The 27,519-nt window shown below is 40.3% G+C and overlaps 1 protein-coding gene across 1 annotated transcript in view; it reads right to left on the minus strand.

The window, feature by feature from the left end:
• Positions 1–237: 237 nt before the first annotated feature.
• The window catches only part of VWA3B (von Willebrand factor A domain containing 3B), a 200,534-nt gene continuing 173,252 nt past the window's right edge, over positions 238–27,519 (minus strand). The window contains 6 exon segments of the mRNA XM_078146122.1: positions 238–1,423; positions 12,262–12,346; positions 13,367–13,464; positions 14,770–14,907; positions 17,251–17,368; positions 27,217–27,329. Coding sequence (XP_078002248.1) covers positions 1,070–1,423; positions 12,262–12,346; positions 13,367–13,464; positions 14,770–14,907; positions 17,251–17,368; positions 27,217–27,329 — 906 coding nt within the window. The 3' untranslated portion in view covers positions 238–1,069.

Genomic DNA, 27,519 nt, shown 5'->3' on the forward strand with positions numbered 1-27,519 from the left:
TGTGGAACTATATTCTCTGTTTAAGAAAAGGTGGGGGGCAATGCATGTCTTCTTAATAATCAGTATCATTGTTACTATCTAGGCCAGGAGTTACTAATGAAGAGGAAGAAGGAAAGAGCACTTCTTTCTTTTTATGTATGTGAAATAATAGAAGCTCCAATAGAAATGAACACATCTATACCTCATAGCTGTTGGGTGCTCAGAGCAACAAAGTGCTAACAAACACACCGCACACTGTTTAGGAGATGGTTCCAATTTAAGATTTTTATTTTGATTCTGTACTTTTGACAAGCGGCTTATGCAACAGTTTATGCAACTGATAGGAAGAATTGGCAATAGCCCTGAAGTATTCCAAGGTGCTGGTAAATCAGGTAATATTAGCCTGGTGGAAAACAGGACAGTATCTGGTGTGAGATAACAATTCAAATAATTGGTATAAATGATATACAATAAACAATTTCACACCTTGGTTGCACTGCAGTCAACCCTACCTGGGTTAATAATACATTGACTTCCAGAAAACTTCTAAAACCGTTGACAATAATTCAGGTTAAATAAGGACACAATAGCTCCAAAGTCCAGAGCATTGAGGTTACCCCAGAGTGGCCAGAGTGAGCCCTTTGTGGGAAAAACTCCCGCCTAGCTAGAGAAATCAGGCCTGGGAAACAGAACGGGATAAAGCATGATCAGGCAAGAGCCAATAAGGTGTTTGTTTTTTAAAGCAGAAGGTTTGGGAAAGTAAATGCGGATTAAAGGCTTTGCTTGTTTGTTTCTTGGTTGGTCTGGTCCGTAAACCATGAAAAACTCACATGGAAATGAATCAGATGTGTGACTTCAGTTCCAACCACCCTGAATGTCTCATTCTACCAGGGCTGGGAAGTGGAATCGCTACAATGGTCTTGAATAATGATCGGTAAATCCCTTGTTATTTTCAGGCTCACCCCAGAGCTTTGAGTGGGCCTACGGGAAGTGGAACTAGTTCAGATGGTAGGTCTGACTTGGTGACCAGCTCAATAGAATCTGTCCTAAAGATTGTTTCTAGGGGAAGAGAATAGTTAAGTAGAGCAACTTAAATAGATTTTTTGCTGCATAGGGCTTTAGACTGACGATACTTTGGGAAAGTTTTAATCTGGTGAGCATAACTTTTAATGTATTTGTTACTGTTCTCCTTAGAAACACTGTCTGGGAACCCTCCTCCCCTTGACCCACCCCTTGCCTTGGAACAGGACATGTGTGTCTCAGCTTCATAGGCACTATCCTCTGAGTCTGAGGACAAGACCTCTTGGGATTGCTTCTTTGTGTCAAATTTCTTCTTGTTCTTATTCCTTTTTGAATTCTCATCTGTTGAGTCTCTTAATGGGCCAGTCTCAACCTCTTCGAAAGGAAAGAACATAAAATCAGAATTCATCTCCTCTCTTCCTGCCTAGAAAAAAAGTAACTGGAGTTAGGTAGAATCTGCTGAGAGGCCCAGGAAAGACGTGGCTAGTGACATGTAAACAGGCTCACAAACTGGCTTCAGGGGATTTCTTTAGCAGTCATTCCATGGGCCCCTACACACAATGAAAATAATCTTACCACCAGAGAGTTTCAATTCGCCTGGATTTATTCCACTCAAGTCATTTTTATAAGACTTTACAAAACAGCCAACACATAGTTTAGGCTAGGTTTGACATTGCAATTCAACAAACTTGCATGAACACCCTACAGTGAAACATTGGGATCTACGTGGCCACCAAAATGGATTTTCCTCTACTTCATACAGTGGTCTGCTACCCAAATAATCAAATTAGTCAGGCCCAATACAAGATACATAAATCTGAAACTTGGAGAGGAGAATGACTACTTACCCTCATCTGGACTAGGTTCCCACTCCCCATTTTCGCCACCCTCCCAAATGTCTCCATCTAAAGGTACACGTCACAAAATTTTCCAAATTAAAAAAAAAACAAACATGAAACTGAAACCGAAATAGAGCATGCCAGTGAAACACAAGTCCTGGAGAGTTCTACTGAGCTGGAAAAGTTTTATGTAGGGTCAGCGCTTTAACTGAGGCAGGGCGACTGGGGTTTTACCCCGAGTACAAAATTTGGAAGGTCTCAAACTTAGAGGGCGCTGACGGCATTTGCAATTTTTCAGCATTGTAGGAGTAACAACATTTAGCACAAGAACAATTGAAACAGGCAGTTACCAAAGGATGGATTGTAATGAACTTCTACCTTAACCACTCCCTCTACCCAAACATACCCACACACAACTGAGAGTACACCTGGTGTTTCTTGCCCCAGGAGCAAAAAATTCTTGGTTATAGCTCTGAATATGCATCCACTATGTATTATATGCCAACAACCAACAGCCATCTCTCCAAATCTGGAAAGGCTTATCGCTAGGTTGGCTACCAGGTGATGAATTTTTCAAACACAGCAACTCTTGAAGACCGTGTATTAAAAATCACAATCTGAATCAGTGAAGGGAGAGCCCACGTCGATGAAATCACAAATCAGCGAAGCATTAATGTATATAGATTTAAGTTTAAAAATTAAGATACAGCGTGATTATAAAGTAATAATACATAGATATATTTAAAAGTTATCAGAAATCATGCATCCACATGAGTGTTGGGCCCTTCCAAGCGAGGCTTTAAGAGTCTGTACACCTATTCAAGTGATGCTGTGCCTCCTCAGAACACTTGGAAATAAGTGCCTGTATCCAATCTGTTTTCACAGCCTGTGATGAATCCCATGAAAAAGCCTCTCTTTATTCCTGTATAGTAATACTGTGATTCATATTTCTTTGGGGGCCAAAACTCATTTTATTTACCTGGATTTACATTCTTATATATTATTATTTACATTTAGAGCCAAACATGGCTTCCTGGCCTCCTCTAAAGTTCCTTCCAGTTCTAAATCTGTGATTCTTTGCTCCATGATTCTATGACCATCGAGGATATTACAAGTAAACAGCTTCAAATGAGGAGTTTTCACAAATGTTTTGAGCCACGGCATTATTTTTTTAAAGATATGTATCACCTTCCTAGGAAATTACTAGGAAGGGTAGTGGTTATTTGTATTTATAGGTTCAGTTGTTCTGGTATGCTTTAAACAAACAAAAAGACAAACAAAAAACAGGGCTGCTAGGTGCTGCAGTGGATAGAGCGCCTGCCCTGAAGTCAGGAGGACCTGAGTTCAAATGTGGCCTCAGACCAAACACTTGACACTCACTAGCTATGTGTCCTTGGGCAAGTCACTTAACCCCAATTGCCTAAAAAGCAAAAAGCAATATTGTTTGGTTGTCTTTATGGAAAGCACAGACATTTCCTTCTTATTTCTCCCTGTTTTGATCAGGGATAGATCTTGTCATAGCTACAACTAGGGTGGGATAACTAAAGTTTTTATCTCAGGGATCTGAAATTTAGGGAACTCTGACAGAACTTGTACTTCTTCAGCAGGTTAAAAAAAAAAAGCTAATCTTTCCATCTAGTTTTTAAGAATCATTGTTCAAAAGAGGAAGCCACTGGTGCTTCCACCCTGATGTAGCCACACCACAGATAAGCTCTTTAAGGACCTAGATCCACTTTTTAGTGACCTTTGAGAGTCCTAGGGTCTCTGCTCATTATTTTTTGGATCTCTGTGTCCCCTTGTAGGGGAAAGTGTCCTGAAGCCTTTCCTCCCATGGGGTATTTTGTGTCAAAAATCCTTTCCCCTCAGCCTAAGTCAAGTTAACTGAAAAAGGTTGATGTGAGCGTATATTTCATGCTGCTTATTGCCCTAGAAACAATTTACAATGTTTGCTTTGGGTGCCCACATTTCTAATTGGCTCTGGACCCTGTACATATTCTAGCAGGATCCTATGCTTATCTCTCAATGAATAGCATTATTAAAAAGTGGTGGAAGTTCTGTTTTATTTTTTTTCCCCCGAATCTGTTAAATGAACAGGGAGAGTTTGGCCAGGGAAAGGACCTCTGGTATTGATATAAATGTTCATTCCTTTGTAAGAATGTGGAAAGACTTACACAAAATGGTAAAGAGTGAAATGAACAGAACCAAGAGAATATTGTGTACAGTAACAGCGATATTGTTTTAAGAATGGCTTTGAATGACTAAGGCATTTTGACTATTACAGATACCCAAATTAAAAATAAAGGTCATATGAAGAAAGACACTATCTGCACCCGGAGAAAGAACTGATAAATAGAAGCATGTATACAATAATTTTACATACACACATACAACTACCATTAGACACAAATACATATATATTTGTGTCTAAGGGTAGCCATCTCTAGGATGCAGTGAGGGGAGGGAAGAAAAAAAGGGAAAAAAAGAAATTTACATGAAAACTTTATTATATATTTAAAAAGAATAGCAAGTTGTATATGATGGATTTGCAGTTTCATGTGCAATCATCTTTTTTATTATACGATGATATGGAAATGCTTGTTTTATTCCATAAATTTAAAATTAAATTTAGAGAAAAAAGAGCTAAGGGAGGGGAAGAGTAAGAAGACAGTGCTCAGGAAACATGATCAAGATAAACTTTTAGTCAAATAACCAGGAACCCTTTATACTCAAGAAAATGGTTTGCTTTGACATCAGCTTGAGATAATTCACAATGAAATGCAATTTTGTGAACGAAGCAAATATTTGGCATATAAACTACTATACTTCCCCAGCAAGGATCCATGAGCTTACCCAAGGAAGATTCTGCTTCGAGGAAAGCATGAGGGTGGTTAGAATTCTCACCATGTCATTTCTGAGTGGATAGAAACTTTGACTTATCCCTTAAGCTAGGCATTACCTCCTTGAAGATAGAGAAGACATTGTTCCCAACAAACACTCTCCTTTCTTTCCCCAGTTTCTCCTAAGCACAAACGCCAAACCATCTGCTTAGTGAAAACCAGTTCAATTAGTCCAGGCCCAGGACCTAAGAATGCCAAGGTAGAATGCAGAGCAAATGAAAAAAAAGAAAGGAAGGAAGGAATGAGGGAAGGAAGGGAGAAAGAAAGAAAGAAAGAAAGAAAGAAAGAAAAAGAAGAAGAAGAAAAAAAGAAAGAAAGAAAGAAAGAAAGAAAGAAAGAAAGAAAGAAAGAAAGAAAGAAAGAAAAAGAAAGAAAGAATTGATACTAGAGGGAAGAGGGCAAAGTAGTGGGAAATAGCCCAATGTCTGTCTCTTCACTGGAATAAATAAAATGAGAGCTTGAGTGGGAGATGGGAACAATCACTTCACAGAAATGCCATTTTGAATTAGGTTTCTCTGGATCTCAAATTCCCCCAATATAAATCGGGGAGGGGAACTGACATTCTATGATGTCATGCAGGGAAACTCCAAATGGAGACTCCAAAGTCACCTCAGATAAAACTAGGCCTCTTCTGTGATCAGCATTGGCCTATACGTACCTCTCCTTCATTGGCTACAAGTGCATTCGCTGTCAATAAACACTTTTTAAAATGCCTACTATGTGCCCCAGGCAGTGTGCTAAGCTCTATGTCTCTCAATGGGTATCCTAAACTGTAAGTTCAATTTAATTCAATAGACCTTTATTAAGCATTTATTCTGTGCAAGGTATTGAGAATACAAGTCTAAAATAAAGGAGTTTGCAATCTACGAGGAGATACAACTGAGGAGATACAGACAAATAAGTATATACTGAGTAAACCAAGGTAATTTCAACTGGGAGAATCGAGAAGGGTTTCATGTAGGAGATAATACGCCAGCTGTGCTTGGAAGAAGGTTATCGAGGGGAAGAGGCAGAGGGGCAGGTTCTAGTGTCTACATTCATAAGCATAGTCTTAATTTAATGAGCATACAATGTTTAACAGTGATTGAGATTTATTAGTCTAACGTAACTATGATAACCATAGTAACTTAGCATTTGCATAGCATTTTAAGGTTTGCAGGGCACTTCATAAACATTTCATTTTGTCCTCACAATAACCCTGGGAAGCAGATGCTATTATTATTCCCATTTTAGAAATGAGGAAACTGAGGCAGACAAAGGTTAATAAGTGACTTGCCCCTGGGTCACATGGCTAGTAAGCGAATGAGATCAGATTTGAACTCAGGTCTTCCTGACTCTAGTTCCAGCATTCTAGCCACTGTTAAAATCTTGCAGTGAATAAGGAAAACAATCATTTGCAGGTTTTGGATCATAAGAGTTCAGAGATAGAAAGGACCTGAGAGAGTATCTCATTCAACCATCTAGACATTTTGTTGTTCAGTTGTTTTAGTCACGTCCAACTCTTCATGACCCCATCTGGAGTTTTCTTGAGTGCTGGAGTGGCTTGCCATTTCCTTCTCCAGCCCATTTTACAGATGAGGAACTGAGGTACATGGGGATAAGTGACAGATAAAGAAATTTCCCCACTAAAGGAGAAATGACTTGCTCAAGGTCACATAGAAAATAAAACAGCAGAACCAGGATTAAACCCCAGTCCTCTGACAGTAAATTTAGCATATTTTCCGCTATACCACCTTGACTGTCAGAAGAGTTTTATTTCATAAATTTACTGCTGCATCAGAAAGGTGATTAAGGGGCATGTCCCTTTCTACTCACTCTCCTCTTTCCCCTCAAACTTAAAAGTTAGATCATGAAACATGAACAATAAAAACTTCCAGTGGCTGAGGCTTCTTGTGGAGGCAAAAAGCTATGGGTTTTCCTCAGAGTGCACGCAAAGACTGGGGGTTAGAAATGGCACATTTGATCTTCACATTTTTCTCCAAGAAGAGCCAAAGGGCCCCTGACATTCACTGAAATTACTAAACTAGTTAATGACATGCAATAGCTTAACGATTTCGACTGCATAGTTTAATGATTTCAAATGCACGGCTTCCTCTAAGAGGAAAACAGTCAATTACCTCCAGTGTCAGATTATGGGAAGTGGTTCATCTAAAGTCACAGCATAGACAGCTATTGAATCTTTATGTTTCAGTCAACGACTTCCTCAAGCCACAGCAGGGAAAACAGTGTGAAGCAAGGTAATACAGTATAAAAGGAAGAGCATTAAATAACCTGAGAATTACAATTCCCACCAGGGTATCATTGCAAAGCAAAATGGCTTCCTGGGAAACCACCAAATGGATCTCAAGAAACAGAGCTAATGAGATGTTAATGTTTTGTGAAATAGGAGTTAGGAATGGGAGGATGGAACTGGAGACCAGAACCAAAGCTACCGCTGAGACGTTGGGACGTCAGTTCCGTGTCTTCTTTGGAGCCAGCTTCTCCAGATCCACCACAATGAGATTAAACAATCATACTCACGTATTAAAAGAATGTTGCTGGACCCTAAAGGTAGATATAAATTTAAATAATCAGGAGTACACTCATTTCCTTTCTAACTGAGTTTTTCTCCTGAGGAAAGGAAAAAGAACCAGATTTATTTCTCATTTTATTAGATCCAGTGTTTCTAACCTTTCCAAGAAGCCAGGCTCTTTCCAAAATTGAGACCTTAACAGGGTGAAGTCACTTGGTTCAGAAAGTCTGACTCTTGAGGTTGTGGTCTGGTGTTTTAATCCAGAATGAAATACTGGGTCTGTGCTATAACACTGAGATGTCTAAGACTGACCTGCCTCCCCTAGGGTTGATCACCTACCAGTTACATCAGGTCAGATGCACAAACTGAACTATCGGCCTTGAGTTCTAGATGCGAGAGTTCTCTAGACTGCCTGACGAGGCAACACTTTATTTCAAAGATTGAGATCATCTTGATTATCAGGTTGTTGGCTCCTTGAGGACAGAGGGCCTATTTTATGCCCTTCTTACATCTTGATATAGTGATCTGTCCCCCCACAGGGGAAGCTCGATCAATTGTTCTGACAATGACCCACAAAACTCAAAAGCCAGGGCAAATGATGAAGGCAAAGCAGGCTGTCACTGCTTCTCCTTGATGCTCATTGACAGGCTCTCCAATAATACGTTTTGGAATTCTGCTGGGAATGGAAGTTCACTGGCCCATAGCTGGCAAATTCCATTTGAAATGCAAGAATTCAGAGGGGCTGTAGCACACAGAGGTTCTGATATGACCTGTTCTTGATGTCAAACAATCCCAGCTTTTCCTAGATAGATGTCCCATTAACAAGCTCTCTCATGGCACATTGTTAGGGACCCAAGTCAAGTTCACTCGCCTATAACTTGCTACTTCCATTCTCTTTCCTTCTTTAACTTTAACCTTTCTCATATAGTAACTTCGAAATCATTGTGAAAACCTTCCCCTTGAAATTACCTTGTTTTATTTAATATGTACTTATATATGTCCATATTTTCTCTCCCTTCCACCCCCACCCCCAAACCCGGGTAGAATGTAAGCTCCTTGTGATCAGGGACTGTTTTGTTTTTGCTATTATTTCCCCAGTACCTAGCACAGTGTCTTGTATACAGTAGGTACCTAAAAGGATAAGAAGTCCAGGAGCGGTAGCCACATGGAGAAGGCAACAGAATGGGACTACGGGAAGTGGGCAGGAAGAGAGGCAGCCACAATACATGCTATGTATTACCCTACCAGTATTTTCTACTCACAGCAGGCACTGCGCTGGGTTACACTGTAGTGTAATGTTGGTCTACTGAAGAGAGTCCCTAACAATTCTACAGATGCCCCCAATGATAACACTGGAGTAAACCGAGGGAGAGTCAGCTAGGACTCTGAGAGCAGTGAGGCAGGGTGGCTACAGGGGAATCCCCAGGAGTTTGTCTTCCTATCTATGTTGATGTGTCCTTCTGGGGTGCAGCAGGTTCCAGGGAGACAAACAACAGGGTATGGGACTGTACATGTTTCATAATAGCATAGATTTGGAATCAGAAGGGACCTCAGAGATAATTTTACTTTCCATTAGGATTACATGGTCCTTAAGAGCCGTGAAATACTTTTGCCTTTCTTTATATTCACAGTGCTTAGCACAATGACTGGCACTTAGTAAATGTTTAATAAATGCTAATGGATACCAGCAGACTGATCCAATTCAGTCTCCTCATTTTACACAGATAAGGAAAATGAGGCCCAGAGAGACTCCTTCTGTGGCTTGCCCAGGGTCACCCAGGTAGGTGAAGTAGTGGAGTCAGGATTTGGTTTTTTTGTTTTGTTTTTGTTTTTGGCTAGGCAATGGGGTTAAGTGACTTGCCCAGGGTCACACAGCTAGTAAGTGTTATGTGTCTGAGGTCAACTTGAACTCAGGTCCTCCTGAATCCAGGGCCAGTGCTCTGTCCACTGCGCCACCTAGCTGCCCCTGGAGTCAGGATTTGAATACAGGTCCCAATTCAGAACTCTCCAGAAGCTGAGGGGGTAAGCACTTTGCATACCCAGCCTCAGGCCCAGTTTAAGCCATCAGAGGGTTCTGATGCTTTGCTTTTGCTTTGATTCTTACTTGCTACCAACCTTCTGAAACCGGGTCAAGGTTTATCTAAAAAGAGGCTGATGGATGATAGCAGCAGCACTTACAAGGCGAGTTCCTCTAGACGGCCTTTTCTCCAATCAGGAAGAAGTTTCTCTGGCAACCGCACACTTCTACATTTCACTTCAAATTCCTTCCTCCTTTTGCTGCTAAAGTTATTCACCATGTATCTGTATTTCTTTCTGTGCCATAAGCTCTGAGGCTAGCTTTTATACCCTTCTGCGTACAGCAGGCTAAATCTTTGTTGAACCGAATCCATTGAATCTACCTGGCAAGAACCTCCGGCAGATCTGCTTTTTAATTTTTAAAGGGACTCTGCTTTCACTCTCCCCTCAGAACATTTTAAAACACATTTGGACAGAAGAATTTTTAAATTAACTCATACCGCTCTTCCCTTTTGGGCATATATCTGCGCACCAGCTGCACCAATGGAAGAATATAATATGCCCAAGTTATTACTTCCGAACCTTCTATCAATTGCACCTGGCTACACCCTCAAAGCAAGCTGCCTCCTGGGGGCTAGGCATGTGTCCATAATTTAGGTGGTGCAGTGGATAGAGCACCAGACTTAGAATCAGGAAAACTCATCTTCATAAGATCAAATCTGACTTCAGACACTTCCTAGCTGTGTGACCCTGGACAAGTCACATTACCCTGTTTGCCTCTGTTTCCTCATTTGTCAAATGAGCTGGAGAAGGAAATGGCAAACCTTGGCAAATCTCTGCCAAGAAAACCCCAAATGTGGTCACAGGGAGTCGGACACAAAAGAAACGACTCAACATCGACAACATCGACAACAGCGTGTATGGAGAATGTCCATGTTGATGGCAGGTCTTCTCCCCATAGGGCAGAGAAGTGGATTCTATATTACTCAATGAACTGACCCCGCTGAGCCCAACCAAATGACTTCTGCCCTTTGATGAAGACAGCTCTGGACTTGTCACCCCTTCTTAGGTTCCTAAATCAAAGTTTGTATGCTGGGAAATTTTAATGTCTTGAAGTTATGGTGGCTTAGAGAATATATTAGCTAGCTAACGATGCAAAACCCTGTGGCAGAAAATAGAAGCAATAGACAAAGATAGCTCAGTCAACATCATGTTGAACTGTGAATCTACCCATTAGACAAGCAAATAAATCACTGAATTGGCTCAATATGATTATTTTATAATTCAGCCATTCTAGATCACCTCAAATTTCTGAATATAACCACTGGCAAGTCAGGGCTCTTTTATATGACTGAATTATTGACAAGCTACCAGCACCATAAATAAAAATTCTTTTCACTGATATGCTGCAATATCATTTGTTCTTTTGGGTCATATTACCTCCTATTCAGGTTGGCTTGCTTGAATTACTCAACTATAAATTCCTCAAGGGCAAGGACTAGGTCTTATTTCATCTTTGTAAATAAAGGGCCTAGCACAAAGCTTTTCATAAACAGATGCAAAAAAAAAATCCAACCACCATTTCTTAAGCGCCTGCTGTGTACTAAATCCTGTATTTGTGGTTCAGTCATTTCAGTTATGTACCTCCCAATTTTGGGGGTTTTCTTGGCAAAGTTACTGGAATGGCTTTCCATTTCCTTCTCTAGTTCATTTTACAGATGAGGAAACTGAGGCAAACAGGGTTAAGTAACTCGTCCAGGGTCACACAGCAAGTGAGTGTCTGAGGCTGGATTTGAACTCATGAAGATGAGTTTTCCTGATTCCAAGCCCAGTGCTCTATCCACTGTACCACCTAGTTGCCCCAGGCCCTGTCATATTTGTTGCAAATATGATTGACTTTTTTTTTATAGCAACTTAATTTGTTTTATTTGTGGCACTAACAGTCAGATAATACAGACAGCTGCAGATAAAAGCAATTGGCTGAATGCTCTCCTCACTTCGGAAAGTTAGTGACATGTGTAGCTCTGGTTTAAGTTGAAGCAATGAAAAACAAGGTTTTCATTTTAGATGATGCCCAGAGCTGAAGAGGATTGACATTTTTAAAGCACCTATTGTATTCAAAGTACTGTTCAAGGCATACAAATACAAAAAGGAAAGTGCTTTCAAAAAGCTAACATTTGGCGTACACTGAGAAGTAACTATATGAAACATATACATGGTAATTTCAAGCAGGACAGGGCATTTATCTTGGAGCACACCTGGAGGAAATCAGAAGAGGCCTCACCTAGGGATGGGTGTGTAGGTTGTGCTTTGAAGGAAGACAGAGATTCTAGGGGGTGTCCTAAGGAGCACACTCCAGACGTGCCCGTATGGGGACACCTTTGCAAAGACTGGGAAGTGGGAAATGGAATGTTGTGTAGGGCAGAAAAGGGGATCGCTTTATCTGGTATGGAGAGCATGTGAAGAAAGGGAACATGAATCATGCTGGGAAAGGTAAGTGGGAGCCAGATTATGGAAGATTTAAAAATAGTTGTAGCATATTAGATGGAGCACCAGACTTGGAGTTCAAATCATGCCTCAGACACTTTCTTACTGGGTAACCCTGGGCAAGGGACTTAATTAGCCTCTTGAGTTTCCTTGCCTATAAAATGAGAATAATAATAATAATAATAATAGCATCTCACAGAGTTATTGTGAGGATCAAATCAGATAACTTATGTTTACAAAGTGCTTTGCAAATCTTAAATCACTTAAAGCACTACACAGATTCTGATGATGATGGTGATGATGATGATGATGATGATAATGCCAGACTGAGGATTTTTTGCCTTTTATCTCAGAGGCAACAGAGAGGCAGAGAAGATTTTTGAGCAGAGAAATGATCTGTTCAGATCTGTGATTCATGAATATCAACTTGGTGATTATGTGGAGAATAGATTGAAGTCGGCAGAGACCAAAAACAGAGAAACCAATTAGGAGCCAGTTACAATAGCCCTACACAAGATGAATTGAGAACCAGGGCGCTGTGTTTGCAAATGGTATACACTACCACCAGGTGAGCAACGATGCCTACGTATGGTAATCTCAGAGGTAAAGACAAACATAAATTTCCACTCAATCATCCTTTGAAAAAAAATTTAAAACTATTTACAGGAGGAACGAACATTAAAATATACTGTAAGGGATACATACAGAGGGCAAAGTATTCAAAGAAACTTAAAGCTCTTTCCTTAAGAGCTTAAAGAAATTATAGTTTGCCATTTTCCTCATATTACTTCAATACATTGAGTTTTCACTGGTGTAACTAGTATCTTGATAGTAGCAAATAATAATGATAATAATGATAACTAGCATTTGTAAAGTAGTTTAAAGTTTACAAAGAGCTTTATAAATATTATCTCATTTGATCCTCACACCAACCCTGGGGGAAAGTAGATGCTATTTTTACCCCCATTTTACAGATGAGGAAACTGCCAGACAGGTGAAGTGATTTGCTAAGGGTCACAGAGCTGATGTTTGAAGCAGAATTTGGACTCAGGTCTTTTTGACTTCATAGCTGATTTTAAGTGTTGCCGTGGCCAAAAAATGAATCACTCTACTGCCAAACTGTTAATGAGCCTCTCTAAACTTAGCTAGGCTAGTGTTCAGAAAACAGACATACATACACATCTTACCTGGCCCTGCCTTCAAGCCTTTCCAGGTCAGTTGGACCTTCTAGGGCTGGCACTGGGTCACCTCCATGCCATCAGAGAAGGACCTGAACAGAGGCTCTACTTAGTCTAACCCTGCTATTATGTAGACAGTGTGTGAGAATGGTGCTTTTCTTGAGTCCTAATTAACAGTTGGAGAACTGCTCGCCATTAATCATCTAAGAGTGTGCTTTTTCCAGGAATTTTGAAATAATATTCATGGATATAGAATACTCATTCAATAGACAAATGAAGATTAAGGGATAAAATAACTGAAGTATTTTCAGGCAAAATGTACCACATCTCTGCCTTTCTCCCTATATATTTAAAGGATGATTGCTCTCTACTGAAGGATGAAAATAAAAGTGTAAGGCACAATCTAATTCAGGAAGTAAGAAGTTAGAGCACACTTACTTTGGGGGTTCTTTCATTGGTGTAGAACTTATAAAGGAACAAGAGAGTGCATATTTGTTTTGGCTGATTTTAATAAGGCCACTTCTGAGGCAAAAGTCCTATAATGACAACAATAGCAACCATTCAGTCAGTAGTAGCCCATATGCAGACACATTGCTACCCCAAACTGCCCCATGCTAGCAGCGAGCAGAGCTCTCTGTGCCATTCTCCTCAACAGGGTAGGTTTAAAGAGAGCAGTTCAAAGTCAGGGTTAAGAATCTGTTCATAGTTTTATTGGTTCACTCATCAAAGTCCTCTTTAACTCCTCTCTGTCCTTCCCCCCAAGGAAAGATTGGTTTCCACAGCCATCCGTCCACTGCTTTTCACACATCTGCCCCTTACTCTCTAATCCCAACATTCTTTGCTTAGGTCAGACTCTGGTTACATCTTTCCCAGACTTGCTCTTTGCCCAGCTTCCTGCCACAGCCAGCTCAGTCATTCCTCTGTTCTTCCAACACTGTCAAAGGCAGCATCTTTTTGTCTTTATTGTTTTACTGTGCTCTTCACCTCCCTAACATTTCCCATCTTGTCCTATAGTGTTCTATAGCCCTTCACATGTGCTGTTTTGTATTCTCAATTACAGCTCAAGCAATCCTGCCTACATGAAAATTCTCTTGATCTCCCGTCACAAGACTGCTCCCCGGCAACCAGCTACCATCTTGTATTTAACTACCATGTATTTATCTTGCATATATAGTGCTTGATTTTTCCTCCCTCCCCCTGCCTTAGGATGAACTCATTGTATTTGTATTCCCAGTACCTAGCACAGTGCCTGGCATACAGTAGGAACTTAATAAATGCTTTCTGATTGTTTGGTTAATCTTTCCCTATGACTTAACTTCTGCCTTTAATCATTCCAAGCTCATATGTTTTTCATACTCTTTGCCAGTAAACCTTCTCCAAAAGCAATGCCAAATGCCTCGATTTACTATCCCTACTGAATGTGGTTATCCCACTGTCTATTTGCCTGCTCTATGTGTCCATGTCAGTATGTATAATATTAAAAATGAAAGCAGTGGGAAGATTCTACACTGTTTTGTGATGGTTGGTGTTGTTTCTGTGGGTGGCACTCAACGCAACAAGGTCTTAATCAATCAACCAACTGATCTTGGCACTGATTCAATTGCATTTCAATATACTACCCTCCCTACTTGGACGTCAGAACGTACTTCCATTTTTTTTTCTGTAAATGTGTAATCCTCTATACTCAGCCAGTACATAATGTAATTATGTTATTGTTTTCATAATTTTCCTCATGAAGGTACCAGGTGAACGACTACAATGACTATTTCCCAAATTGTTCTCTCTTTCTCCCACAGTCTCCTTTCAGCCCAGTGTCATTGTGTTGATGTATGCCTACTTACTCTTCTGTTGTTACACTTCAAAACAGTATAGAATCGGTCATATGGCTCATCTTCACTGGGTGTTGCTGTGATAATAGCTGGAACATAGAAATCATATCCTCTTCGTATGACAATTTTGGCAAACACATAGTCTCCAACCTGTACAAAAGAATGCATTTTGTATAGAATAATCCTCCTTTAGAATAAATACATCATGTTAACATAAGTTTAGGCAACATTAAGGTTTTTTTAAGAGTTTTAACTACCACATATCAATGCTGAAAAGGCAGGCATAACACAGAGGACTGAGGACCAGCAGACCTGAGATTGGATTCTGCCTCTGACACATATTGGCTGTGTGACCATGGGCAAATCATTTAAATTCTCAGGTTGCAATAAACTCTCTAATATTGTGAAGTCGTGGAGAAAGGAGAAAAGGCCAGCCTGAATTGGTAAGAGGGAGTTTCCTCACCTGAGGTTTCCTTATACTAATGAAACCACATGTGCAGGCCCTATCCCTATGTCAACACTGGCAAATTTTAATACGGAGAAACAATAGAAATTAGTTTTACTAGACCACCAAGGATGATAAGTCGATCACAGACCTAATAATTCCAGGGTACTCCCTGATGGTCAGACCCCGTCTGGAGCACTTTATTCATTTCTGGAACTGAAATCCTAAGAGAGATATTGATAAACCAAAGTCTATCCAGAGGAAATGAATGGTGCTTGACACAATGTCTTATAAGAAACAATTAAAAGAGTTGAGTAAATTTATGGCCTGGAGAAGAGATGATTGAGGTAAAATATAATGGCTTGGGTAAATAGGTGGCACAGAGGATAGAGTGCCTGAACTGGAGCCAGGGAAATCATCTTCCCGAGTTCAAATCTAGCCTCAGACACTTGTTAGCTATATGACCCTGGGCAAGTTCCTTAACCCTGTTTGCCTCAGTCTTCTCATCTGTAAAAGGAACTGGAGAAGGAAATGGCAATCCATTCCAGTATCTTTGCCAAGAAACTCCCAAATAGGGTCACAAAGAGTCAGACACGACTGAAATAACTCAGCAACAACAACAGATGATGGCTACTTTAACTACTGCTGGGATTATAAACTCAGAATTGGGGAGGCCCTTAGAAGATCATCTAGTCCAAATGCCTTACTTTACAGAAGAAAAAACTGAGGCCCCATGAGGTGAAGAGGTCACCTAGGTTGTAAATGACCAACACGGTGTCTGAACCCCAAGTGCTTTGATTCTACACCACAGAAAGGCTGACATGTTGAGAAGAGAGCAGACCTGCTTGTGTTGTCTTATTGAAGTTACTGCCAACTGAAAGTAGTTTCCTAGAGAACTTTCTATGGATCTCCTCTGCCCTATGACAAACCATCTTTTTTGTTTTTTACATTTACTTATATACAAGTCATATCTCCCTACCTCAACAGGATATACACTTATTAAAGTCAACAACTATGTTATTTTTGGTCTTTGGATCTCTAGTAGCTGTGACTGTGCCTTGTATGTAGGAGGTCCTTGATATGAACTGAAATGCAAAAACTACTAAAAAAAGATGGTAGAAGTTACCCCAAGAAACATTTTAGCTCCCTATAAGAAATAACTTGCTAGCAGCCCCAAAAGGGAATGGGTTGCTTTAGGAGATATTTCCATTGAAATTCTGCTTTTCTGGGATGCTGGGATGAACCGCTCCATTCTTTCCTTGCCAGAGATCAACTAGCCAGCTAACCACTCTAACGATCAGTAAGTATTTATTAAACATTTACTATTGTGCAAGGCACCTTGCTAAGCATGGAGAACAAACTAGAAATTGACCTCCAAGATCCCATACAACTCTGAATTCAATAGTGTTTTGACAGATTGCTTTTCAACTGGCTTACCAACCAAGCAATAACTAAAACTAGCAAATCATTGTGAAACTTTATCTTCCCAAAGCTTGTTTCTTTTTTATCACCAATCTTTTAGGGATTCATAACTAGATGAGAAAATACCATGGCATCACAAATATTATCCATTCACATATGAGCCACATAAACTTTTGAGGGCCTAATTATGTTTTAAGGTCTAAAAAATATAGTTAATTAAATACAATGCCAAGGGAAAGCAATGGAATGTACGTTGGTCATAAATTACTGTTAATTTATTCTTGTAAAGTTAAGAAAAGATGATAAATCCTGGGCAAATTACAGCCCCTCTGTTGCTCTGCATCCTGTTGGAAACAAGGTGATAATATTTCTAGCAAAAGCAAGTCAATATGATTATTATTTACATTGTATGGAGTTAATTAAGCAACTATAAATTAGCAAGAGGAAAATGGTAGCTTTGAGCCACAGAAAGAAGAGTTAATATTATTTCTTCAACAAAGAGTCAAAGAGTCATACTTTACTAAAGAATGTAAGTATAGTGTTGTCATCTGTGACTTGTGCTGTGAGAAGCAAAGAACAGAGTGAACAGTGGAAAAGGTAGCTTAAAGAATTGCTATTTTTCCTACCTGTAGAACTGGACAGCGCATAGCACCACCCATGGGAGTAATGAACATGATGGGCACGACCCGAGCTTCTCCATATTTGAACTGCACAAGTGCATGCGTGGGGCCGACACATTTTACCCACAGTGCCTGAAATGAATCATTTTTTTTAAAAGGCATTTTTAAAACTACATTCCAGATAACTTCACAAATTCTGTTGGCCATCAAATGGGCATTTAGTCACCTAACATTCCTTTTATCTATAGATGTGGGACAAGAATCACAGAATCTCAGATTATAAGGGACCTCATAGGCTACTTAGTACTTGTTTTCCCTATAAGCTTGCAAATGGGCACTGTTTCATTCTTTGTATTTTTATCCTCAGTACATAGCATGGTACCTGGCACCTAGTTGAGGGTTCAATAAATGTTTGTTGACTGATCAATTAATGACTTGAAATAAGGAGAATCCTACTGACTCAGGTGGCCCATTTCCCTCTTGGACAGCTTTAATTCTTAGGGAGTTTTTCTTTACCTCAGGATTGCATTCATCATGGCACAGTGGAAAAGAATACCAGTGGAGACTAAGGCCCTAGGTTTGAATCCCATCTCCAATGCTTACTGCATGTATGACTTTGGGAAAAATCATTTGACATCTTTGGGCCTCTGGTATTCATTTGTAGAATGAGGGGATTGGAGTCGATGGCCTCTGGGGCCCCATCCAACTCGAAGAACCTTTAGCCTAAATGTGACTTTCTGCCATCTTCAACCCTTGGTGGAGCCAAGCAAAACAAATCTAATTGCTGTTCACTATGCCAGCCCATCAAATACCTAAACATAACTATGGTGTTTCCTCTAAGTCTTTTTTTCTCCAGGCTAAATGGCCTCCAGTTTTTCAACCAGTCTATATATGGCACGATCCTGAGGCCCCTCACACTCCTTGTTGTCCTCCACTGGGCACACTCTAGCTTACTGTTTTCTTTCCTAGGACCTGCCAGGGGGGATTCAATTCAGTAAGAATTCTTGCAGAATAAATTATCATTTTGCTTTTTGGGAGGGTTTTTTTTTTTGGTCTTAGGCAATACTTTACAACAGAAGAGCCCAAAGCATTTTATAAACATTGCTTATAAAATATCAGTGAGATGGGTAGGCATCCAGATAAATGAACAGGGGCCTGGAGAATTTCTATGCCTCATACTGAGCAGTCGTGTTGTGGTTTATCCTTTGCTCTCAAAGAGCACCATGACATCAGGAAGATGATTACATGACTTGCAACTGAATTGGATTTAAGTGACAGACGGCTGAGCAACAGCAAATATTTGGAGCCCTTAGGTGGTACAGTGGATAAAATGCCAGGCCCAGAGTCAAGAAGACTCACCTTTCTGAGTTCAAATCTGGCTTTAGACGCTTACTAGCTGTGTGACCCTGGGTAAGTCACTTGACTTTGCCTCAGTTTCCTCCTCTGTAAAATGAGCTGGAGAAGGAAATGGCGAATCACTCCAGCATCTTTGCCAAGAAAACCCCAAATGGGGTCATGAAGAGTGAAACATGACTGAAGAGCAGCAACAATAACAACAAAAAAGCAACTATTCTTCCTAAATAAAAGATTATTTACACACATATGTGACTCCTTCCTCTAGGAAGCCTTTTTGCCTTCCACTCACATAACTTACAGAAGCTGGAAGGAATCTCAGAGGTGAGTGAAGTTCAAATGGCTTCTAAACAGAAATCTCTTCTGCAGTATTCCCAACAAGCAGGACCAGCTTCCACCCAGCAGCCATCAGTGATGGGGACCTTACTATGTCTTGAATTAGTCCCTTCCACTTTTGAAGAGGCCTAACTTTCATTCACCTATTCACCTGTCCTTTACTTATATCAGTCTTTCAAGATAAAAAAATGGTATTTTTCAGTTGGAAAACTAGGAAAAGAAGCCTATGCTTTTCCCCCAGAATCCTTTTCTCAAAGCTGAATGAAAGATCTAATGGTAGAGAAATGGGAAAGATGACCAGGTTAAATAAACCAATGTGCCCGCTGTGCCCAAATTTACAACTAAAAATAATTAAGAAGCTAAAAATGCTGAGTGTTCCCTTGTGGTATAGCTGCAATCAAAGAGGGCACTGTAATGGAAAAAGAAAATTCCTGGGCTGAGGTTGAGGGGGTCTGGCACCCAGCCTAACTGAATTTATACTCCCCATTAAAAGGGGGTTATAATTTTTAAGGGACATTTTAGAAACAGATATACTTAACACGGCAGCTACAGCTGTGCACAGCATTCCTTTCATAGATAGAAAATGTGTACACAAGTCCCCATTGTCCTCCAGAACAACGCATCTGGCATCCTGGCCATGACCGCCCTCTTGCTGCCCCATGTAGCCTTGGCAAACTGGGTTTATTTGCTACAAAAGAAACCAAGTGTTGATTTTCTGCCTTGACTCCGGCCCAAACATCTCTTATTTCATTGAGTGTTATGAGGAGGCCAAGATATTTTTAAAAAATCAAACCCTGTGTTGATTTCTTTCCTTAATTTTTGGAATGAAATATTCAACTTGATTTTAAATAAGACTACATAAAAATAACCAATCAAAAAGTAATATTAAATACCTACTATGTGTCTGGCACTCTGCTGGATGCTAGAGATACAAAGACTGTCAACTCCAAAGGGATGGCAAGTGGGCTACCAGGAAGGTCCCTTGGTTATTTCCCAGTGCCCTGGGCAATTCAATTCAACCCGACTGAGCAAACATTTCTGTGTCATGGAACTCTCTGAGAACGAAGGCCAAACAACTACAGCATCGGCCTGCAGTATACATGGCCCGCTGCTACATAGGGAGCTACAAAGTTCAGCTAAACCCCCGACTGAAAGTGGCACTTAGCGTGTAAACAAAACAAGAGCTGAAGTTTATGTGATGCTTTACAAACGTTAATGCAGTTACTCCTTACAACCAGCCACATGTGGTAGGGAGGGAGACATCTCCAGTTTACAGCTGTGGACATCTAGAGGGGAACAGTTACGTGCCCAAGGTCGACGAGCCAATTAGCTACAGAGCTTTTCATTACTCTTCCCACCACAATCTGGCCGTGTCTGCCAACATGATGCTGAAGTAGAAATACGTTTTGCGTTGTCTTCACACATATAATGGGCATTGTATGCTTGCCTTCTCAGTGGGTGAGGGATAGAATTTGGAACTCAAAATTAAGGGGCAAAATGTTTCAAAAACCCCTAAGGACACAATGATTCCTAAAATGGAGGGAGTGTATCTTCCTACAGATTAGAAAAGGCAGAGGGTGTTCCAACAGGGTGATCATAAATCATTTCAGCTTTACAAAGTACTATCCTCACAATAATCCTGTGAAATAAATGGTCTTTTTTAATTGTTTTTTTTTTGGTGGGGGGAGGTAGGATGGTCTGTACCTGTGATTTCATAAGTGTGTGAGAACTACTCCCCGACCCCCCAGTGATGCAGACCAGCACTCTTCTATAATTTTTACGCTGGAGAAAATTGCCTAGGGGCACTGAAAGAATAATAGGGCCTGCAATTTAGAGCTAGAAAGGACCTTAGAGGTTCTTTCAAGTCCAACCACTTCATCTTTTTTTTTAAGGCAATTGGGGTTAAGTGACTTGCCTAGGGTCACACAGCTAGTAAGTGTAAAGTGTTTGGTCTGAGGCCGGATTTGAACTCACATCCTCCTGACTTCAGGGCAGGTGCTCTATCCACTGCACCACCTGGCTGCCCCAACCTCATCTTAAAGATGAAGAAACTGAGACCCAGAGAAATAAAGAAACTTGCCTAGGGTCATGAAGCTGGTGTGGGTCAGGAGGAGGACTTGAATTCAGCTCTTCCTGACTGTAAGACTTTATGCCATATTATTTCTCTGGTCTCCTAAAGTCAAGTATTTAACTCAGGATCACACATCTGGAGTCACATGCCAGCAGTACAGGATGAAGAATCAGAAAGGTCTATATAGTCATATCCTACCTCTGACACTTCTACTTCGGTGACTCTGGGCCTCATCTCACCCATCTCTAAAATGAAGATAATGGTATTTGTAGTACTTATCTCCACAGGGTTGTTGTTATCTGTGTCTACAGAGTAGATTTGTTTTTTAAGCAAAACTACAGAACTTTGCAAAACCTTAACATGTTGTGTAACTGTCAGCTGTCCTTTAATGTACAGGTTCCAATCCTGGCTCTGACACTTCTTACCCGTGCAATCTTCAGGAGATTCTCTCTCTGCCTGGGTCTTCCTTTGCTCATTGGTAAAAGGAGCCAGGTGGACTGGCGGACCTCCAAAGTTCTTTCCGGTTTTAGGCCTATGATCTGATAATCCAGGTCTCTGTCCTGACCTCACACCCAATATTCTTTTCACTCCACCACACTCCAGCCTCTCCTATGTGTTATTTTTCAGTTCTGTCTCGGGCGTCTACCGGTTAACTGAGAGGCCCAGATAAGTATCTCCAATTGTGTGTCCTCTTCATGCTCTGTCTCCCTGTGGTAGGCAAACCAGACCACAGCATAGCTGCTTGAGCTACCTTGTTCATCCAACGAACGATTACTGATTCCCTCTAACATAGGAGAACCCTTGCTATGATCGTGATGATATTTGAAATGTTGTCATTGAGTCATTTCTGTCATGCCTGACTCTCTGTGACCCTATGTGGGTTTTCTTGGCAAAGATATTGCAGTGGTCTGCCATTTTCTCCTCCAGATCATTTTACAGATGAGGAAACTGAGACAAACAGGATTAAATGACTTACTTATGGTTACACAGCTAGTAAGAGTATGAGGTCAGATTTGAACTCACAAGATGAGTCTTCCTGACTTCAGGCTCTAACCATTGTGCCACCTAGTCACCCACATTTGAAAAGACAGGGCCAGATGTAGTTTGTTTTAAATGTTATAGGCAACTAGATCAGGCAATGGATGGAGTGCTGAACTCGGTGTAAAGGAGAGCTATGTTTGAATCTTGCCTAGATCTGCAAGCTTGGATTAAATCCCTTAGCTGGCCTCAGTTTCCTTACCTGCAAAATGAGGATAATAAAGGCACCTACCTTACAGGGTGGTTGTGAGTATCAAATGAAATTGTGGGGCACTTTGTAAACCTTAAAGTGCTATTAACTACTAGTATGTAACAAACTAGCACTTTCACCTCTTAGCACGGTGTCTGGAATGCAGAAACAACTTAATAAATGCTGGCTAATTCGGCTTGATCTGGCTTCACCCTTTGATTTAGGACATCACTATCCCAATTATTCTCCATATTTTCTTCTGTTCCTACTACACCTTAACATTGACTCATCATCACCAAAGATGATTCTAAAGCTTTCAATGAAAAATATCCTAAAAAGACCCAAATATTATCTTTGCAAACTTCTCCAGATGCCTCATCTCAATAAAAATGATACAAGTAAAATACAGTTTCAAAAATCATGTGAAGCTTAAAAAACAAAATTGCAATACCATTCTAGACAATTCAAGTAGTTCCCAAAAGGCTACGCCTACAGACACAGAGCACGTTTTAAAAAATAATCCCTTAATCCAGTCAAACAACCTTTTAGTAACTGGTTATCTATCAGTTATTTTCAAAGTTGACTAGTTTCTTGGCTAAGTTGATTTCCTTTTAAATTTTGCCAAAAAAATGGTAATCACGGAAACTGAGGCCATAACAGCTGGTGTTAGCTCTTAATGTCTGTCCATTAATGACATGAGAAAAGAAGAGAAAAAATATTTTTAAGATGTTAATAGTAACAAGGTTTTAATAGGGAAGAATGTAAAATATTTTTCTTAGGAGGCATGGCTAAGTAATGGTTTGTCTGGAAAAAGGTCTTGGGGCTTCAGTGGACCACAAAACTCAATGTGAGTCAATAGTGTCAAGTAGCATGCAAGAAAGCTAATGCTGACTTTGGTCTACACTAAGAAAGGAAGAAATTAGGTGGTGAGAATTCAGCCAGATGTTGCCCTGGACAGACTCTGTCTGGAACGATGTGTTCAGTTCCAGGTACCACAGTTTATAGAATGAAGTCAACCTAAGTTGACTTCCATAGTAGGTTTAAGAACCTACTATGTTCCAGGCACTGTGCTAAGCACTGGGGATACAAAGAAAGGCAAAAAAAAAAAAGTAAAAATCAGTCCCTATTCTCAAAGAACTCCCAGTCTACACTATATGCAAATAGGATATATGTGTGTGAGTGTGTGTGTGTGTGTGTGTGTGTGTGTGTGTTCATACAAATACAGAAAGAATAAATTGGGGACAGCATCCAGAGGAAGACAACCAGTATGGTAAAGGACCTTGAGTTCATATCATATAAGGATTGGTTGAAGGAAATACAGATATTCATCCTGGAAAGGAGGAAACTTGGGAATGAATGCATATGATAGCATTCTTCAAGCATTTGGAGGGCTGCCTATCCCATGGAGGAGAGACTAGAACTTGTTCCAGAGGGGGATAAGTAGAAGTGAGGCATGGAAGTAGCAAGTTTGGGCTGGATGTCAGGAAAACCCTGCCAATGATTAGGGTTCCCTAAAAGCTGAATGGTCTGCCTCTGGATTTAGCATGTTCCTCCTTATTGGAGGTCTTCCGATGAAGACCAGATGTTCACTTATTAGGCATGCTGTAGCCTTTTCAGGTACAGGTTGGACAAAATAGTCACTGAGATCCCTTCCATCTCTGCAATTCTGTGATTCTGTGATTTACTGTTGACTTGCCATCAAATGATAGATATTGTACTACTGTCCCCGAGGGCTTTCCATGCTCTCCACTCTCAGGCAGGATTGTTTTCTGGTTCATTTTCTTAGCTCACAATTACTGTGCTGATGGATATCTGGGCCCTTCAAATTTTTGCTAAAATACTAAAGCAGTAAACTATTGTATTATTAACTGGAGTTTTTTATCCTGGAGGAAAGAGTACCTAGGGGTGGGCATGGTGGATAATAAATGTCTTCAAGTTTGTCTTGTGGGAAGAGGCATTAGATTTACTCCTCTTAGTTCCAAAGATTAGAACCAGGAGCATTAGGTAGAAAATAGAGAGGCAAATCAGTTCAGTATAAGCAAAGATTCCTAAGGATTAGACCTATCCAAACATAGAATGGTCTTCTTTCAAATCAAAGGAGGTCTTCAAGATGAGACAACAATTTGCTTCAGATATGTGTTGGACTAGTGCTTAGCACTAGTTCTTGGTACTTAATAGGTATTTAATAAATGCTTATTGACTGACTGACTGACTAAACGACCATAGTCCAGTGGAAGAGCATTGGCTTTGGAATTAGAAGACCTGGGTTCAAGTCTTCTGTCTCTCGTTTACTACCCATGTGATCTTGTGCAAGTAACTAAAGTTCTCCCGGCTTAATTTCCTCATCTGTAAAATGAAAGAATTGGATTATGGCCACTGGGGTCCCTTCTAATTGGAAAACGTAAGCTCCTATGATCTTGTTCCTTTGAAGTCATTAAAAGATCCAGAGCTGGTGAGGCCCTTGGAGACCATTGAATCCAAACCTCTCATTTTGCAGATGAGGGAATCAGGGTTTTTTCATCCAAGGTCAGAGAGTTAGTAAGTGCCAAATCTGGGATTCAAAACCAGGTCTTCAAATCCAGCATTCTTTCCACTGTACCATTCCAGTTCTAAAATTCTGTTACTTAATGAGGAGCCAGCAGAGGTTGGAGTCCAAATTGCTTCAGCCTTACTGTTTGGCTTCCAAATTATTCTCAATTGGCATTATAAACACCCAGCTAAATAAATCAGAAGGAGCTTTTTCAACCCAGTAAGACGGTTTTCTACAATCACATCTGAGCAGCCTTGAGCCTTAGAGAAAAGGAAGGAAGGTCCCAAGCACCTCTTCCCCTTCACTTTGCTTCAAGACCAGTGGCAAGGTATAAACTGATAGGTCCCTTTTTGAGCCATGACTCCATATTGATTCTCACAAAGTAAGTTCCAATGCAAATTTGCTAAGTTTACAAATCAAATTGTTCCAGTTGTCAGCCCCACATCTGCCCTCTGGAAACTAAAAAAAAAAATAAATCCAGCTGATATCTGTCTCTAACTGTCCTCCTTGGTAATAGAGATTCTGGAATTACATTTTATCTGGTGATTTGGATGGTGATGCCAGAGGCCTAATATACTTTGTGCGGGACAGCTGTGCTCATGTGCAAATAAAATGCCAACTTGTCATGTATCCTTTCCCCAACAGAAATACTTCCATCTCCCACTGAGGACCCCATTAATGACAAAGTCCTGGAATTCTCTGTTAAGAATAGATTCGGGTCCTGCGGCACTGATCTAGGAACTAAATAGTTCTAACCTGGTCAGATTCCCTCAGATGATTATAGAGTTCATCTGCATCAGTCACCATGGCCCTTATGTCTTATTTCAGAAAGATGTTGATACTATCCTTTTCATTAACAACCCTTTCAGAACATACACCCATCTTTTTTGAGCCACCAGGAAGTAGAGCAGCTCAAAGCCCAAGATTTTTGCCCTAGTTAAAGGTAAGCCTTCCCTCTGTCCTCCCTTAAATCTTTTAGGCCACTCTATATGACTATATAAATGTATTCATTTAATCAGAGTTCTAACCAGTATTATCTCTTTTTTTGGCCCAGACTTGTGATTTCATCGGTGTGGAAACCCCTTTCATCCACTGGCAATCCACTTGTAACTAATAGCCTCACAGAGGTATCTGAAGGTGTTGAGAGGTTAAATGATTTGTTTACAGTCGGACAACTAATACGGGCCCGAGGCAGGTCTTGAACCAGACTCTAAGGCCAGACCTCTAGCTTCTAAGGCTAGTGCTTCTCATTACTATTACGTGCATGGTATAACTTATCTGATCTTAGGATCATAGGATTATTAACCTAGAGGTCATTTAGCCCAACCTCTGTTGGACAAGGAAATGGCAAACCATTTCAATATTTATACCAAGAAAACCCCAGATGGGGTCACCAAGAGTCGGACACTTATCGAACAACAACAAAAAAAAAGCCCAGCCTCTTCATTTTAAGCCCTGAGAGGTTGCTACCCCTTCCCTGTATTAGGCCATAAGCTCCCTGAGGACAAGGACTACTTAAAAAAACAAACAAACTTTGTATTTCCCTCCCCATCCCAACTACTCACATACCCAGCACCGTACCTTGTACCAAAGAGGGATTTAAGAAAGCATAATTGAGTTGAACTCAATTAACCATTAATCAGTCAACTGTTTACTAAGGGACCAGTAGCAAATCAATCTGTTAATTTCTAAGTGAAATCATCTGTAAAAACCTCTCCTCAGTGGAATCAAAAGAATTCCAGCTAGTAGTCAATATTCAATAGCACCAAACTCCAATATAACCAAAGAATTTAGACAGGCAGTCACAGCACCTTGTAATGAGGTTTGCCTTGTACTAGTGACAGCATACTTATACTAAATCCACAGAAAATTCCCCAAACTCATTTGGCCTAGGAATTTTATCCTCCATGCCCAGCAGAAGCTGCAATTGCACTGGCAAAGTGATAGATTTGAGTTTTCATTTTTTTTCCCCTTTTCCCAGGTGGAGGGAGATACTGTCTGAGAAGGGAAATGACAGGAAGATAGGCAACAGGAGACAAGAAGGCATCAATAATCCACAAACAGCATAATCTGTTCCTGTGTAATTAAGAGCAAATACCATCATAAGGGCTCACAGTCTAAATAATGTAATACCTGTACTCTACATTATCACACTGTATAAATCTTAGTTAACATATATTTTGATAACTTTTGTTGCATCCCACTTTTTGTGACCCCCATTTGATGGCAAAGATACTGGAGTAGTTTGCCATTTCCTTCTCTGGCACATTTTACAGATGAGGAAACTGAGGCAAACAAGGTTAAATGACTTGCCCAGAGTCACACAGTTAGTAAGTATCTCTGGCCAGATTTGAACTCAAGAAGATGAGTCTTCCTAACTCCAGGCCTGGCACCGTATCCACTGCAGAACCATCTAGCAGCCCTAACTGTATCTTAGGGAGTCTTAAAATACAAAGTCTACCTGGAAAATAAAAGCCGTTTTCCTCTGATCTTGCAATAACCTTCTGGCCTTTGAGGGGATCAACTCTTTTGCTTTTGAATTTCTTCCGTTGACTTTGTTGTGATTTCTGTAGGGTAAAAAAAAAAAGCATAGAGATAGAATAATTATACAAAACTTGATGAAGAAAATAGTAAAAAAAAAAAAAACAAGGAAGAGGATGTGCAAGATCTCTAAAGACTCAGAAAGGAAGTTTTGCAAAATCATATAACAAATAAATACTCTGTGTGCTCATGCTATTAGGTACACCCCCCCACCCT

Source organism: Phascolarctos cinereus, unplaced genomic scaffold (assembly GCF_003287225.1).
Source record: "Phascolarctos cinereus isolate Bilbo 61053 unplaced genomic scaffold, phaCin_HiC Scaffold_726;HRSCAF=1367, whole genome shotgun sequence".
NCBI classification, from domain to species: Eukaryota; Metazoa; Chordata; class Mammalia; order Diprotodontia; family Phascolarctidae; genus Phascolarctos; species Phascolarctos cinereus.